At 31.7% G+C, this 18,818-nt stretch overlaps 2 protein-coding genes across 6 annotated transcripts in view; one reads left to right on the plus strand and one right to left on the minus strand.

The window, feature by feature from the left end:
• The window catches only part of LOC111053419 (UDP-glycosyltransferase UGT5), a 19,121-nt gene continuing 303 nt past the window's right edge, over positions 1-18,818 (minus strand). For 2 of the 4 annotated variants that reach the window (XM_039437203.1, XM_039437205.1), the window contains exons 2-7: positions 7,802-7,981; positions 5,978-6,168; positions 4,482-4,944; positions 3,442-3,670; positions 2,766-2,985; positions 1-798 (exon numbers count right to left, since the gene is read on the minus strand). In XM_039437203.1, the coding sequence (XP_039293137.1) occupies positions 525-798; positions 2,766-2,985; positions 3,442-3,670; positions 4,482-4,944; positions 5,978-6,168; positions 7,802-7,981 (1,557 nt within the window). In that variant the 3' untranslated portion in view covers positions 1-524. Of the gene's footprint in view, positions 799-2,765; positions 2,986-3,441; positions 3,671-4,481; positions 4,945-5,977; positions 6,169-7,801; positions 7,982-8,723; positions 8,991-10,381; positions 10,454-18,818 lie in introns of those variants that run through there. The other 2 variants (XM_039437204.1, XM_022340312.2) reach the window with 2 other exon arrangements.
• Positions 10,839-18,818, plus strand: part of LOC111053421 (apolipoprotein D) — an 18,896-nt gene continuing 10,916 nt past the window's right edge. Inside the window, exon 1 of one of the 2 annotated variants that reach the window (XM_022340314.2) lies at positions 10,839-11,135. The gene's annotated coding sequence lies outside the window, so the exon portion shown is untranslated. The remainder of the gene's footprint in view (positions 11,136-18,818) is intronic. The other variant, XM_022340315.2, reaches the window with a different exon arrangement.

An 18,818-nucleotide genomic window follows, 5' to 3' on the forward strand; every position in this document is an offset into this window, starting at 1 on the left:
TTCAATGCCTTTTAATTTATTATCTGATAATTCTGTTGAAATCTTTTATAATATTTTTCTATCAATACAAGTCCATAATAACGGCACGGACACCTAAAGTGAACTAAATCAACCCTACATTTAATGCCTTTTCAATTTTTTTTAAAAGAAAATCCTTTTAATAGAAAACAACCCTACATTCAATGCCTTTTTAATTTACTATCTGTTAATCCTGTTAAAATATTCCATAAAACATAGAAAACAATCCATACTGAAATTACAAAAATTAACTACACATTCAATGCATTTTCAATTAATTATCTAATGATTCTGTTAAAATCCTTCATAATATTTCTTTATCAATACATATCCACAATAACGGCACGGATACCTAAAGTGAACTAAAATCAACCCTTCATTCAATGCCTTTTAATTTATTATCTGATAATTCTGTTTAAATCCTTTATAATAATTATTTCTCAAATCTACAAGTTACATGTCAGTTTATTATCTGAAAATCCTTTTAATAGAAAACAACCCCACATTCAATGCCTTTTCAATTTACTATTTGTTAATCCTGTTAAAATCTTCCGTAAAACATAGAAAACAATCAATACTACTGCTAAAATGGCTCCCAAGATAGCTGCAATAACGTCCAAACAGTGATACTGGTACCAGGCCAGATCCATAGATGCAGGCTTGATGTGATTGGCTCCGTTGTGCCTCAACACGTACTCTATCCACCAGACTGCTGTCTCAATGGCGGGCATTGGCTTGTCGTTTGTGATTTGTGACAGTTTCATCATGTTCTCTTTGTAGCTGAAAAAACCAAATAGGTTATTTAAATTATATTATTATAGAAATGGCACAAGGTTACCTTATTTTTTTCTCCCTATAATTTTGATGATGTACTTATTGTATGAATCAATAAAGAATAAATAAATAAGCTATTTAGAACCCACAGTACAAGGCGCTCCTTGTTTATCGCTTGTATGGGCCAAAATATAGTGGAGCGGGGAAGGTAGAGGGTAGCGGAGAAGGTAGAGGCTGAGACAACTGATACAAGATCTCCAGATCAAAGAGACAACTTGAACATTATCTTTAGTCTATAGTAAAAGGTAGCGGAGTAGGTAACTGACTGTTGAAAAGTAATGCATGATGTTTTCAAATGTGTCAGAACTAACTTGGCGGAGCGGCTAAGGTATGATAGGAGGTAGAAGGAAGCAGAGGCATTATTTTAGATGAATGTATCATTTTCAACACTCTGTTCCGTCTCTGTTGAACTCAACCTTCTTCATCGCTTCACCATGTTAGACCCATAGCAAAATACAAATTCTACAGTAAAGCGCTACCGCATGAATTTCGTTCAGTACCTATATCGTTTACTGAGTGATTGTCATTAGAAGATTCTTGACACCTATAAAGTTGTGACACGAAGCTCAATATTATGTTTATATATACTGCTAATTGAGTTGTTTAATTCTGTATAAAATTTTGTTTTTATTTGAATTTGCTGAAAAAAATCTTTATCTTCATTTTAAAACTTCTCATTCAAAAAATCTTCAAACACAGTTAGTTTTTGCTGGTATGTAGTTATATATTTATATTGATATTGATTTATCAATAAGGAAAACACAAAAATGTAGTCAACTATCACAAAGTTAATAAAAAAAACACAAACATTACTATGGACATGAAACACCAGATGACTATGCGATGGTGTCATCTTCAGTTTGTCTTTTTTATAAAGGAAATTTGTGGTAGAGGCTAGTTGACAACATCGCGTGTTTTCATTAACTATCTTCATTTCTATATTCATTCATTTATTAAAAAATATATATAATAAATCCTACAATATGATTGGCAGAGGACAACAGGCTGAACCCTAAACCAAAAAATACATTCTGTACCCGAACTGTCTCCCTCCCAATTTTTGACGGACAAAAGTTTCCAAAACAATAAGCTTATGCTTACACTTCTCTGAAACAAATATATGTGTCAAATTTCCACTCCAAAGCAACATGAACTGGAAATTTACAATTTTTATGGTTGAAAAACTGAATAAAAATATTTACTCCTCTATTTCACTCATAACTTACATATTTTTAACTCAATCACCATTAAGGCTGTGCAAATGCTAAAAATAAATTTTCTACTCGTGATATTTTTTAAAGTTTTTTGATTTGTATATCATCAAGCTATCAAAATGGAAAGTTTTCTCAGGAAAACATTTTTTTCCGATCATTACTTTTTGAGATAAGAGCGCCTAAAGATCAAATTTTTGGGACAGAACATTTCAAATTCGGTAAGAGATAGATCCATGAGATATAGAGGATAGATTCTTCATGGTATTCCTGATCTAGTAAAACAAAAATTTTCTGAAAATATCAATTTCTAGATAGTTATTCAATTTACTAAAAATAACTTTCAGTTGAGTTATTCTTGGTTATTTTCGGTAAATTAAATAACTTTTACAAGAATTGATATTTTCAGAAAATTTTTGTTTTACTAGATCGACAATAACATAAAGAATCTATCCTCCAAATCTCATGGATTTATATCTTACCGAATTTGAAATGTTCTGTCCCAAAAATTTAATCTTTAGGCGCTCATATCTCAAAAAATAATGATCGGAAAAAATGTTTTCCTGAGGAAACTTCTTCATTTTAATAGCTTGATGATATACAAGTCGAAAAACTTTGAAAAATATCACGAGTAGAAAGTTTATTTTTAGCCTTTGCACAGCCTTAATTAGAATATTTTGGAATATGTTTTCAGCCACAAACCTTGAATTAGTGAGCAGCTGCTCCAAATTCTGGAAGACATTTTCATAGCTGATGTCATTGAACTCCATGGCTCTGCCCGCTCCTGAATCGACCAGCTTTCTAGCATTGAAGTCCTGGTCGCCGAACATTGGGAAGCCCAGTATAGGTATTCCAAAAGAGATAGCCTCCTGGAAACTCTGTAGACCCACTTGGCTTATGAACAGTTTCGTTTTTGGGTGTGCTGGAAAAATTATTTGCACATAGATATTCATTTATTCAATCATTCAGAATTACACAACTTACAGAAAAGTACCACGGGCTTATAAGCCCAAAACGGTCCCAATTCTAATTTATACAACAGTCCAAATGTAGCTAGAGGTTATGTGTGTGTCACTTCAAAATTTATTTTATATAATATTATATTTAGGAAATTTATCATGTTTTATGTTATGTTCTCCTTCTTAATTTTTAAAAGAAAGTAGAATTTCATTCTTCATATCCTTCTCCCCTCTCACCCCCAAGTAACACTGTTTGTGAATTGTATTTTTTTTTTTTTTAAGAATAGAATTCCATTCAGGAAGTCCATGAGAAAAATCGATAGAATCAATACTATTTTGAAAGGTTGTTGAAGATCATGTAATATACTATCCCAATCGAAACCCCCCAAAAATGATTTAAAAATGTGGACCAAATTTACCAAGAATCGATTGTTGGGGAAGCCATTTCCTCACTAGTACATTATCAGGCTGGCCTGGCAAACGTTCGTCCGCCTCCCACTTCCAGAGCACTCTGTAGCTGGGCAGTTGAGCAAAAGCCCTGATAAATGCAGCCCTCTTATTGGCTGGCACCGAAGTGCCTTTCATATTACTGCCTAAACTGAAATAGATCACGCCATCCTGTGATTGGTCCATCCAAGTTTGGAGGTCCTGTCAAACAAATCAAATCAATCAGTTCAAAAATCGAGCAACCACTCAAGCTATCAAATAATAGCTTATAAGCTAATTAAGCTAGTTAATAACTTAATTTAGCTTGTCTTTTTATAAAATGTTGTATAGCATTTAAGAGTTTTGATTTCATATAAATATCACAATCAGAAAAAAATTCCAATATTATCAATGAATACTAGAGTGTAGGCTATCAAGGCACTCGCTAAGATACGGGAATCTTCTATGTCTATAATGGAATTGGTTATTAAAGAACAAAATTACTACAGTATTATACTATATAAATGTTGGCGAAATAATAATGTGAGGCTTAGGCTCAACTCACACTTACGCGACTCCGTATTTGAACTGTGTGGACAGTGACTAATGTTAATAGAACGAAATTATTATAATACCATAGCAAGTGATTAATTGCAATTTCCTTTTCACTTATAATATGATCAGTGTTGTTGGATATTCAAGAATCTTAGCTTCATGAAATGTATGATGAAAATTGAATCTTCTATTTCCAATTCTGAATTTGAAATGGTTCATGAGAACAACATAACCAATATTAAAACTCACTCCAGGCTCCATAATACCGTACCTATTCTTGAATATTGAAAAATATTGAAACGTTGAGCCCAGATACTGTAAACGAATTATACACGCTCTGTAAAAAACTGATATTTGTAGTATTCAATCAATCAAATCAACATTTTAATTCATTATCGAACATATTTCTCACAAATGGAGATGCAGATATTTCCAGTATTACAAAATGGTAAAGTAAATATTTTTCATGAACTTTTACCTGTGGCAAGGGGTCAGGCTTACGGAGATGCATCGGTCCCACATTAATTGTATTAGGATGCAGAGGCCTCGGGTACCCAGTGGCTAAGTCAGCGCTCACTATCATCATGCTAATATTTTTCTCCAATTCATATGCGGTGTGCCTTGCATTCCCAAAATATTTCTGTATCAACTCTTCATGTAGAGGATCCAAGTAGCGCAATTTTATATACTGACAATAGATGTTGATTGAAAAATTGACCAGGCGTTCCAAGAATGACATTTTGTGGCCGTACGGGTAGAAAATTGTCGGAATATAAGATGGTAGCTCAGGGTTACCAACTTTTGCGTTGGAGATTGGGAACGGGTGCACTGTTACTATGGATAATACTGCAGGGTTGCCAACCAATTCACTGAAGCCTAGATAACTGGAGTAGCTGAGTCCTTCATAGATGATTAGGTCAAATGTGGTGCCGTTCACTTCTCTGAAAACCAAAGTGAGAAAAATTTTAATATCTAAAAATTGTATTTCATTTATTGTATGAAGCACTATAAACATTAATATTATAGAATATATATTCTATTATGATATTGGAGGAAATACTAGGCTGAACCTGTACTATTTCTCTCCAAAAAATTTGATAGAATGTTAATGTTGTCCAAAAGTTAAGGTTAGACTATGCAATCACACTGCTCAGATTCAGATGTATTTTGATCGTCATAGTGGTATTTTACATGATTAATCGATCAATCGAGACTTTATAAATTGATTCCATTGAAAATAATTACAATGTTGGGTCCTGCTGAGCCCGTATAGTAGTAGAGTTTTCAACTTATGCTACTTCAATACAACTTGAATTGTACAATTCAACATTAAATGAAAGTACAGAATTAGATCACAAGAATACAACAAATTTGACCAAATTACAAATATTATCAAAGAACAATACAACAAGAAAATAATAACGCCAAGAAAGGGAAAACCTTATTTCAACCATCAAAGTTAAAGAAAAAATTGAACTATAGCCTATATATTATACAGTAAGGCGTTTATTTTGAAAAATGAATGTATTTTGTGTCGTTCACTTCTCTAAAAACAAAATAAGAAAGGATCACACTATAATAAGAGATGATATAGGATTTATTTCTCCATAGTAGTGTAAAATGAATAAGGATTTGTCAGTGTCACATAATGGAACCGATGTTCTGTTCCAATAGCAATGTAAAACTGAAGAAATCCTATTCAATTCAGAGATGAAATCTCTTAGAATAGAACCCTCAAGAGTTGATCAGATTTTTTAGGAACGAAATCTTTTTTGTTAAATTTTTCATCAATGTTTTGGTATTTTTTTATAACAAATCAATCTTGAATAGTTCACTTTTCTGAAAAGCACAGGAGAGATTCACATTTTAAAAAATTCAGTTGTATTTTGATCGAGTTGAGATATTTTCTCATTATTTATAGAAAAATCAAGTACTTATCAGAAAAACAACCACTCATTTTTTATTATATCTCACCTTATGAAGTCTTGTAATTGATTTGATCCAAGAGCCTTATGACTAAAATATTCTATGAAAAGAGGAAAGTCTCCAACATGCGAGAAAGCATTGACTCTTTCCTGCAGTGAAAATATACGATTCTGCTGTAACTCAGGCCATTCTTGGTATAGAAAGCTTATATCGATTTCTCTATGATTTTTCAATGGTGTCTGGAAAATAAAATCGTGCATATAAATTGTTACTATTTGGAAAGAAAACTTATCAAGTTATTGCATGATAAATCATATTATCAAACACTATGGCGAGCTAATCATACAACAATCAAAACAATATAGAATACAAAAAATATATTAATTTTCTATTTGAATTCTGTTTTGTAATCATGTATCATATGACCACATTCTCATTCTAAAAAATGATATAAAATATACGGTACTAGCCGTCAGGCTCGCTTCGCTCGCCATATCCGTCTAGCCAGGGGGCTCCGCCCCCTGGACCCCCGACTGGATCGTCCAAAAATGAGATCAGCGGGCTCGCTTCGCTCGCCTGCATGTAGACCTCAGCAGAACCTCTGTACCGAATTTGAACGTATTATGTCAATTTGATCTCGAAAAACACCTGTTACTATATCGGCGTATCTTTGGCGAACAGAATTCTTCCACCTCAGCTAAACCTGTAGACTGAATTTTTTTTAATATATTTCCATCAATTATTGAAAAAGGTGAGGAAACGCAGAAAAGCTGAGAAAACGCTAATTTTGGGCGTATCTTTGGCGTTATTTCAAATTCCTTCTAACACAACATTATTGCACCCCAGCTGAGCTTTTGTAGTAAATTTGAACATTTTCTGTTCATTTGTTCTCGATAAAGCTGAGAAAACGCTAAAAAACGTAGATTTTGGGCTTATATTTGGAAACTTTTCCAAATCCGTTTTTATTGCGCCTCTAAAGGGCCAACTGAACACACCTACCAAATTTGAAATGTTATGTCATATTTTATCATATGTTAGGACGATCCAGTCGGGGGTCCAGACTAAACGTCTGGCTAAACGGATATGGCGAGCGAAGCGTGCCTGACGGCTAGTAATATAATATTCCTAGGAATAGCTCTGATTGAAGTAGCAGTTGTGCCCAATCAATTTTCCCGCGATAAATCAGGACCTCCTAAATAGGTATTTATTGGTATAATAATCCTCCTAAATATGATAAATTGGTATTTAGGAGGTCCTGGATAAATGCATTTCAATCTTCAACTTGGTGCCAACTTAACAAAGTCAACTTAACTTAATAACAACTCAACCTGACAAAATTTTTAATTTAGTTACCAGAACAACTCTGTTTCGAAGAGGTACTCTCTCTAGATTATAGTTCTATATTAACATATGGTATGGACATTTCAATTATAATTTTAAGATATTTGAATAAGATCATGCTAAAACACGAACTTTAAACCCTTAAAACCCACCCTCAGAGTTGAAATATCGCCAAAAGATTCCTTAGTGCGCCTCTAAAGGGCCAACTGAACATACCTACCAAATTTGAACGTTTTTGGTCCGGTAAATTTTTAGTTCTGCGAGTGAGTGAGTCAGTTAGTGAGTGAGTGCCATTTCGCTTTTATATATATATATATATATATATATATATATATATTATATATATATATATATATATATATATATATATATATATATAAATTTGAAGCGGCAGAAAAGTATTTTTCTTTATTAGTTCGAACAGGATCACCAATCAGACCTATAGTCAATTTTCCCTTGTAAAATAAATATTGAACTGTTCCAATTATTTTCACCAATCCTGTAATATTTTGATTATACATTCACACTCACCTTGCTAGGGTTGGTGGTAATAACAGTGAGCTCATGTCCCTTCTCAGCCAGAGCTCTTGTTACAGCCAGTAGAGGCTGTTGATGACTGAAAGAAGCCGTTGGAAATATTCCTAGAATTTTCGCTCCATCACAAAAGTTTAATGCAGATATGGTCCATAAAATTACTAGGCTCAGGTACATCTGAAAAATATTTGGGTACGGCACCGTACAGAATAAACACGTAATAGAATCTCCAAAGCAACTAAAAAAATAAGATGTGATGAATGAAATACCGTATTATTATTATAAACACGGTATAGGTAATAGTTACTGAAATTCATGTTTTCATAGATTTTCCAACTGAGAATATTAATGGCAATCATATCTTCAAGTATTGAATTAATTGTAAATTCACATATCATATGCCTATATTTGAATATCAAATACATAATAGAACCATATCTTTCAATATTTGAAAACTTTTTACAGTAGACCTTTAATCATGATTTTTGTATAGGTAATAAAATGTCAAGCAGTCAGTTTTGTGAAACCATACAAAATTTCAAACCTGTTGCTTCTGCATAATAAATGTTTTTCCAAAATAATATTATTTATAATATAGCCCAAATAATCTACAGTAGATAATATATTCTAGATTATTTATGAATTATTCTAGATTATTCTATAGGGATATTCAAATATTAGTACCGGTATGTCGGTTTTGAAAATTTATATACTGTAATATAGCCTAAATAATCTAGTATAAATACATTCTAGAGTCATTGATAGAACCGAAGTCTATTGAGAATAACAGTATCAAATTTATCTCACTAGAAATCACTGACAATAATTGACTACAAACATGAAACTATTCATAAAAATATCAAATACGTTATTTTACAGAAATAGACATTGAGAGATTAGATAAATAATTTCTACTCACCATTTCAGCACAGTAACTGTGAAACAATAATGTTGTACAATTTGTTATTTCTCCAATTATCTATCTACTCTTATCACTCCTATGTTATTATACAACTCAAACGATTTAAAATAATGCAGAATAGGCTACATAAGAATTCATACCGGTAAGTGAGAGATGGATTTAAATTTAGAGGTTATTGCTACTGTACTGTATCACGCCGAAAAATAAATTTATCTCGAGTAGAAATTTACCCAATGAAAAATATTTTTCCCTAAATTCGTTCACTGTCCACAAATCGGCATATTTCTGATATTTGATTCAAATGGTGGCCTTGAAGTGTATTGGAGTTGACCTTCCCATAGTAGTAATTTTGGCACTCTAGATAAGAGAAATAAAAAACTCACCAACTCAAGTGGGTCTCCCTCAAACACGCTATGTGGTTTGACTAAACACATATAAAAAATTTTTATTATTGATTATAATGAACAGCAGCATCTTCCTAAGTACCGTACCTACTGTGATATAATTTTATCAGCATTCCATCACTTTTTTACACTTATTGCAGATGGACCTAAGTTCTACCGTATATGTATGTAACAATTTGATTCACCATTAGATTACCATCATTGAGATCGAGGATTGATTTGGTATAGAAAGAAAAATAAAAATCTCAGTACCTTGATGCCTTGAAAATGGCATCAATGTCCGAAACATGTTGTGATTAAATAATTCAAAAAGGGTACTGAGATTTTTATTCTTATTTCTATTTTTATAAAAAGTAGCCCTATACAGAAAAGAGATTGTTGGGTGGTATGGAAGATGAATTTGCCAGTTTCAGTGAATGTATATGTTATTATTTTTAATTTATTTAAACATTTTTTTCCAAACAAATTAATGTATACATTTCTCTATATTGGGAGATCGCGTTTGGTAAAAGTGGCTTAAGCTGCGTTCACACCAAAGTTAATAACAAAATTTTAATAACTTCAATTTTTAACTGAAATTTACTGAAATTTTAATAATTTCATTATATAGATTCTATTAGATTGAACATAACTTATCATACACATGATGAACATATGTGTTTGTCAAGTTCCGTTCAATCTAATAGAATCTATAAGGATTAAGCTATTAACATTTTGTTATTAACTTATTTGGTGTAAACCCAGCTTGGAAATTGAAAGATTGGAACAAAGGTTCAGAGAACTCACGAAACGAGGTGGTGGTTTCACTCTGCGGAAATTAATAATGAATTCATAAAAATATTGAAAAAAGGTAATTATTATAAAATCATGATTGAGATCAGAGTAGTCTCTTTTTTTGGTACCCTATTCCATTGGATAGGAATGGATTTATGTCCAATCTATTTTTTCTTATTTGAAATGTTTTAATTTTAATATTTGCAAAAAGCTCACATGAATAACAAACAGATTATATAATATTATAGTGTCGTACGAGGTAAAGGTATTTTAATCGAATATAAAGGCTAATTTCTCATCATTAAAAATAAAAATTACAATATTGTTGACTAAGTGTTCCACTCAGATAATCAAGATTTTTCAAGATTCATACCATACCGTATTTGATTTTCTACCCAAGACCTAATAAAGTCCTATATTTTATAGGCCTAGCTAATTTAAAAACTAATTAACAAATAATCAAGATTCATACTATACCTTATTTTTTATAACCAAGACCTAATAAAGGTTCTATATTTTATAGGCCTAGCAAATTAAAAACGGAACGCTAGTTTTGGTAGTTTTAGGCTCAACTCACACTTAAACGAGTCAGGTCGACAAGAGACTCGACTCTAGTCGAGAGCATGTGCTTCCAAATGGTGACACTCAGACCAGTCGATTCTATAGTGAGGTCCACATTATAATGACAGTATTTGCTCAACTTTGGAATTGCTATCCTTGTCTATCATTTGACAAAGCCGGTGGTACTATCCTTTTCTAGGTACACAACAATGCCAATTATGTTTTTGACAGTGTAGAAATATGATTAATTAATGCAGAGAATCGGCATTGCTATTCTTCTATCTTTATCCACTGTCATTATAACGTGGACCTCACTATAGTCTCCGCGACTGTCACCATTTGAAAACACATGCTCTCGACTAGAGTCGAGTGTCTTCTCGACCTGAGTCGCGTAAGTGTGAGTTGAGCCATACCTTCAACTCATGTCAACTAGAACTGTTTTTTAGGCTTATCTGTGACTGCGGTGTCCGCCTCTAGTTCCGGCTTTCGCCACCAGAAAGCGCTACAACAGCCAGCAGCGCTTCCAGCAACAAAGAGATCATCAATCAGTATTTAACCGGTTTCATTCAAGAGGACGGCTCAGTTGGTTCAGCCAGTCAGTGTTTAGTTTGGTTTCAGCTTCACTAGACGTGTCTGTGATTATCTCAACAGATCTGTGAGTCATTCGAAGGTAAGCTAACAAGATTTTACAAGGAAACAAGCAAATAGCTTGAAGATGACCAATGTAATAAACAAGAATAATAGTTTGATAGATGTCTTTCACGTTTCTATCTATATACATTGTGCAATAATAAATAAATTCGGTTTAGATTGTTTCTTGACTTTGAATATTCTGAATTACAATCATTATAATAGGTAGTACTTGAAAGGTTTCTACAATCATGGTTAAACGATTAAATATTCAAAGGCTAATTAAAATTGAATAGATGAATAGAGGATGAATAAAAACTAAGATCAAGAAAATAGTTTCCAAAACGTAGGAGTGAAATTTAAGTTTTTCATATAATAATTTGAAAGATATAGGTTCTTAGTTATTTGTTTTTATAATTCCGAAAACTATTATATAATTATTTATTTATTGATTCATTGTTTCCAATATGCTTTTAATATTTATTTATCATTTATTATTTTACTACATATTGTTTGTCTCACGCTCAATCAACTCACTTAAATTATACAAGTTCATTTTTAAAATATTCAATCTGATTCAATAATTGAAAAAAAATATTTTCACAGTATTATTCTCCAGTACTACAATATTTCATCAATTCGATAAATTAATATTCGTCATTGTGTCACCGTTTCCCTCTCTGTTTAGAATCAATCTCTCCATCTTGAGAATCAATCTTTTATTTTCATTTTATGGATTTAGAAACAGGATCCAGCTTTGAAATTATCCTATCATTGTCCATACAAATTAAAAATAGTCTGAATGAAAAATAATTTATTATTGTCTATAAAGTTTTTTTTTCAATTCTCTTTTAAAAACCAGCTATGAATATGGAAAATGAGATTCATCACACTTGATTTCTTTCAAACCTTTTAGGATAGGAACATATTTCTTTGCTGATTCACTTATTTATAAGAGGTTTTAAATTTTTTCTTATTATTTTATTTGTGTCTCGAATATTTATTGTTTCATACAGCACACTTATTTCTTAATCAGACTATAGTTACATAACAATGTTATCTGGAGCAAAATATTACAAAAAGAGAACATTTATTCCTAATATTATATTTTCTATGTGAATTTAAATATGAGTTTTGTCCTGATAGAAGATTTTAAAGTACGTATCGATAATTCCATAAACTGGCATATTCGACTGAGAATGAACATGTTTGAAAACTAAATAATGTAAGAGATTTCAATATTGATGATAATAATAATCAATGGGAAGCATTCCTTAACACTAGCTACTCATCAAATATTTAATACTGAGAAACTAAGAATTATGATTTCTCATTCAATTCAACTTATTTTCCATTAACACTACGGGCTTCATCAAGAATCATAATTAATTCATCACAATCATTGTTTATTTGGTACTATTTTTTCCAACAGACGTTCAAGAAATTACGTCTTTTTACACCCTTTGCAAAGAATCAGCAGAGAGACTATTGCCCGGAGCCTTATCTCCAATCCATTGATAATGACAATGTGAAAGTGAAGTCAAGATTATCGTGGCTATTGTTGATTATGATCTTAAGCATTGTATTTTAGGAGTAGCCTACCTATTGATCATCAATCTTCATTCCAAAACTTTCTCGTTTTTTTATTTCATATCTTTGAATACAAATGAACAATGTCACCTATACTCCGACATATGCTAATCCAGAAGTCTTATGAGATAATAATAATGTCATCTATAATTTATAAAAAAAAATAAATAATTGGCTTATACACGTACGGGATAGGAAATTCACGAATAACGCATCATCACGTCTGAACTACTCAACTGATTAACTTGAAATCTTGCATAAAGATTCTTTATTTACTAAGGATCGTTTTAATAAATTCTTCAAGGCTTCGTGGGTCGAGTTTTCAGTTTGTCAAGTTTTCAATTACCCTTGCAGAGCTCGGCTTACCTGCTAGCTCCTAATAAAATCAGGTACTGTACCATACCGTACTGGGCGATCATAAAATATTCTCAAATCTTAGATAGAGAGAAAAAAAGTAAATTTACTTTACTTTAGATAGAGAGAAGACAAAATGATTCAAGTATGGCGCTGTGGAAGTTTACTGCCCTGGGTGAAAAATACAGAATGCAAATCATGTTTGCCATTATACATCGCGACAATAGGAAGAAAGTGCGACGAAGTCGTGTAATGGGAGTTAGTTGACCTGTCCCACTTATTCAGTTTGCAATGTCATGAGCAAAAGTCAATAGGTCGAATCGTCGGAAACGTTTTGACGCAATCAGCTTTTAGTTGGAATAGTAATAATGTTTTGTTACGAGCTTCCTAGTGTTTTGAGATTAATGACATATTGTCCAATCTTATGGTTTCCTAATGACAATCCAGGAGTGTGAATATTGATTTTCAACCACGTGCTACGATTTTAAAAATGTGCGGTTATTTTCTGGATAACAATCCAGGATTTATCTTTCCGGATAACAATCAATTCAGTATACCTCAATTTTAATAAGTTCAATTTCTAAATAATTATTTATGCTGCAAAATCAGCAATCTTAAAATTCATGCAGACGACAGACAAATAGGCTAACGGAAAACTACAAAAATGAAATGGAGGGAAAAGTTCTTATACCGCGAACTTTCAAATGTGCGCTGAATTCTAGAATAACCTCTTTTGAAACAACTGTTGTTATTGGATTGGAAATGGAATGAGGGAACCTTATTCAATATATTTCTAGTAAATCCACTCCATATTCTATAATACCAGGTCTACAAACTAGAAACTACATGATCGAACACAATATTATATCAAATTTCTGATTTCATTGAAATATTATCGATATTCAATATTATTGCGTGTTATTTTCTTAGTGAAGAAGTCCGTGTATCATATTCTAAGTAATTGACTTTGTTCATGGAATAATTATCAGGCCTATCATAGTTCCAAATCTTTTATTCATTTTTAATTCTTATAAATTCTTCTACATTCCGTTGTAGCTCACTATATTTAACGTACGTACTGCTTGTAGCTTACTATGTGTTCCGTAACGCTCATTAAATCAAACTTTTCAACACAAACACGAATAAGCTCACAAATAAATTTCTTAGTCAAGAGCCCCTCCCTTCTTGTAATGCTATTACGAAGTTCTTTTGGCCATTCAAACTTTGAAACTGTTATAAATATTTATTATTTATCAGCCTAGGCTATAAGTCGAATTTTGTAACAAAGTCAAGATCTAGTATTTGCTTCTCAAGTGAATTTATGCTCAATGTGAGAAGAGGCAAGTGTGCAGTGGACTCCAAACTAGACTATACTGAACAATTTTTCCTCAGTTTGAGCTAAACAAAAGCGTAGACCTGTCAATGAATATGATAAATACGACACCAAACAAAAACTTTCTCCCAAAAAACATTTCCAAAACAAATCACGTTCATGTAATGAGCTCACAAGAATACAACACACACTCTTGTGAATGGCCATGATGGGTTTTTCATTCTGTCCATTATTGTCAACCACTGACGTATAATTCAAACTAATTCCCTTTGTTAAAACTAATCCTGAATTAATTCACTCTGTAAATCCAGTCTCACTGTTTTTCCTCTCTCATTCCCTTTATTTTCATTACTCATTCGTAGTTTGAACAACAATAATAATAGTAGGTTGCTTGGAGGAAGTGAAACAGAAATAACGTGTAATTTGTGACGGAGAGACCTCTCTATTTAGTAACTTGAGCGCTGGTATTTGTTTACATGCAGCCTATACTTAATATCTATACAGTTTGATCCACTTCAAACTGTCAGCATTCCTTATGAATAACACCAATGTTTACAATTCAATTAATACTGACAGTTGAAAGTGAATCTCATCAAATAGGTATCTACAATAAGTTGTCATTTGACCTGGTAGGATAATTGTGACACTATCATTCTAGGTTAACATCGTTAGGATTTTCCACTTTTCAGTCGGAAGAACGATATAGAGGTGTGGGTCTATTTGGGTTTTTTTCGTAGACGGAAGAACAAAGTAGTAGGTACCGGTACCCTATTATTGAATGTTAATTTGCTACTATGTTATCGATAGCATGCTCATCAGTAAACCGTTAAAAAGAACAACCAGTATTGAACCATCTAATAATTACCTCAGTATAGGTAATATTAAATGAAGAGTATTAATTCATGTGTTGAACGTATAAGTTTTCATTTTGTACCATAACTGACTTTCCTCACCTTTCCATGATTAATTCTTAAAATATATATAATCCATCTCTTTTATGTAAATCACTATATTCTTATAGGATAGAAGATGAACTGGAACAATAAATAGCATTAGAAATATTTAAGAGCAACTATGAAGTGAGATTGCAAATTTACTGATAATCCAAAAGAAGTAGTACTGTATACCAAGTGATAATTGAATGGTGCAAATTGCAATAATAGATTCACTATTAAAATTTTATCACATAGTAGGCCTATTCATTATGAATTTTGGTATGGGTATTATGTTTCAATTCAATTGAATTCTACTTTGATATGGATTCTAAATTCATTCATAGTTTTTTAGAAGTAGTCTAGATACTGTTTATTCGTCTACAAAATTACGAAACAGTTGAGTCACATCTACACTACACGTCACATCTAGTATTAGAAATATATATGAGCAACTATGAAGTGAGATTGCAAATTTACTGATAATCCAAAAGAAGTAGTACTGTATACCAAGTGATAATTGAATGGTGACAATTGCAATAATAGAATAAATAATAAAAATTTTATCACATAGTATTCATAGATACTGTTTATTAATTTACAAAATTATGAAGCAGTGAATGTTGAGTCACATCTACACTACACGTCACATCTAAATCTACCTCACCAGATCTAAACATGATGATGCATGATTGATTGAACTACTTCTTCATTGATGTGAATTGGTTCTGCCTTAACACCATCTCAATATAGGTGTGACATTTCAAAGTCTGGAAAGTTTAGCTGATTCATTCGAGAGACACATTTGCAGTGACTCTTATAACATGTAGATGATTCATTATAAATCACCGTTTATGAAAATGACACGGTTTGAAAGACATTTACAGTACATTATACACAATACGTTATGATTCAAAGTGAAAATGACCTGCAGTGAATCAATTGACGAAAGGATATGACTCATCCAAACGGTCTTATAACACAGTCACCATAATGCCTATACTAATAAACACTATTGTAACAAACGTGTTAACATGAAATAGCACTAATTATCAAAGTAGACTCATATTGAACTGCAATTCGATTGAAGCATAAGGAAAACCTTCACAAAAATATTAAATGATGAATTTTCATCTTATCTCATTACTCATTATTATTGCATTGAAAAAATCATATCAATTCATGACTATTGGAGGGTGAGACATTTAGTAGCATATTAAATGATCTTTGAACTCATCAATGGTTTGTTAACAATATTATCTTTTGAACAATCATCGTCATTGAAAAAGATGTTCAGCTATTTTCCTGATGATGCAAAAAATACTACTAGTTTTATTGAGAAATGATGATTACTATATGTATTCTTTTCCCTGTTTGTAATCAATGTTATCATAATAAACACAGATTGAACCTTGAGAGAATTCAGTGTAAACAAATTCAGAAATCAGCAGGTCAATTACAAAATACTTTTAAAGTAAAAACTATTGTCTAGCCCGCATAAAATAAAAATGGAAATAAGCCTACACAATTTCTAAATGAATCTTGTCTTCTTCTACCTATTTATGATTACGTCATTTATTGTGATTTTTAATTTTTTCCAACAATATAGTATACCTACCCGCACAACTCTTCAATGCACTCCATTACAAACTAGACTGAAGCCATTGTTTTTATCTCATAGCCATCACTTCATCAACTATTATAGTTTTTTCAATGAAATCTAATAGACTTAGAATGTCGTCAAAAAATCCACTTTAATGATTCACGGTACAAACTTAATCAATGAAAATCGTATAATTGGAATTATTCAAAAATATTGATTGAACCTTCCCTACAACACTTATTGTGCTATTGTAGTATAACTTATTGTCTAAGAATGAGATAGGCTATAAATTTTCAAATGATAAAAATGCGTTCAAAAAATTGTTCAACAGCATTAATCCGAATATTCAGAGTCATTAAAAATTAATTATTGTTCAACTTGAAGATAAACAGAGGTGAAAATTACAAAGGTGATGTCATTTCTTGGGGACTTCAAAAAGTGTGATCTGTAGATCTGTGTGATCTGGGGACTTCACACAAAAAGTGTGAAATGAGTAAACCTATTCTTCAAATATTCATTCCATAATCACTTCAATTACTGGATGGGATGGATTCCTAAACTGCTTGGAATTCTGATAGCGTGCTCCTCGTACAAGATACATACAGTGATGATTAGCATTACACATTATTCAAATTAGCAGAAAAAGGTGGGATCAGTCAAGAGAAATACATAATAGCAATATAAGATACACTGGAACCTTAAAAATATCAAGGGGATAATGAAACTTTTCGAAACCAGTTAATTATTCAATTTGTAGAAGCAGTAAATATTAAAATTATAGTAAATTATTCAGTTTCCTCATAAATTAATGGGAATTATGCGATATCATGTTCAGCTTTTGCGTGTCCCCTATGATTCATCTCAGAGAATATTGGAAAGAACTTCTAGGAAAATAAGAATAAACGACCTCTATGCAGAAAGAAAAGTTGTTTCTTGGAAAGAAGTCAAACTTTAAAACGTATCGTGAAATCAGAGATCAGAGATTCCATCTTTTTTGGAAATATAAGTATTAGTTTCTCAACAGAACTCCTCAGACTGAATTCGATACTTTTTTGAGTGTTTCCCAGAAATGGAAGACAAGATAAACGGTTTCAAAGTGGTTTTTATTCGTTGGTTGAGAAGGAAGAATTAGCAGTTATAAGATGGCGAATAAGACAATTCCAAGGAAAGAGACTGAGGAGGAAGTTTGCTTTTAGTTTCAGTGGAATGAGGTTTGCAATATTGTGATAGGTAAACCGGTTTGGTGACTTGTAAACCATTTGAAAATTATACAGCAATGTAATAATAATGTGTTTGATAAATCTGTAGCGAAAACCTGTTATCTTTAACTTGCAATATACCAATGTGATCACTAGGTTCTCTTTATAGTCAACTATTTTCATTCATAGGAATTAGTGCAGTTATAGATGAGTTTACATTTTATTAACCACTCTTCTCATAATTTATTATTCATTTTTTGTAAAGCTTTTTGTATTTTGTTTTTGACAATAATAATTAAATTCAAATTTAAATTCATCCATGAATTCCATTCAGTAGTTTTCTATTTGAATATGCGAAAGGTTTTTATCAATTTGGAGTACACAATCAATTCGCCTCTGACCTCTTCATGCATTTCTTATTGAAATAGGTACTGCAAAATATTCATCAATAATATTCACTCTTCACTGAGTTGAAGTGTGAGAATTAAAGTTACTACTTTAAATACTTATTAATTAAATATCAAATCAAATACGGTACTCTATTTTCTTAAACTCTGAAATTATCAAGATGTGTGACTCATAAATAGGCTATTCAACTAATTTTTGACAACAATAAACTCAAACAACTCAATTCTCTCAAACCTCTACTTATAGGCTTATATGGTTCATCATTTTTACAATATCAGTGCTATGATTTTTCACATATTTTTCC

Source organism: Nilaparvata lugens, chromosome 10, assembly GCF_014356525.2.
Source record: "Nilaparvata lugens isolate BPH chromosome 10, ASM1435652v1, whole genome shotgun sequence".
Taxonomy (NCBI): Eukaryota; Metazoa; Arthropoda; class Insecta; order Hemiptera; family Delphacidae; genus Nilaparvata; species Nilaparvata lugens.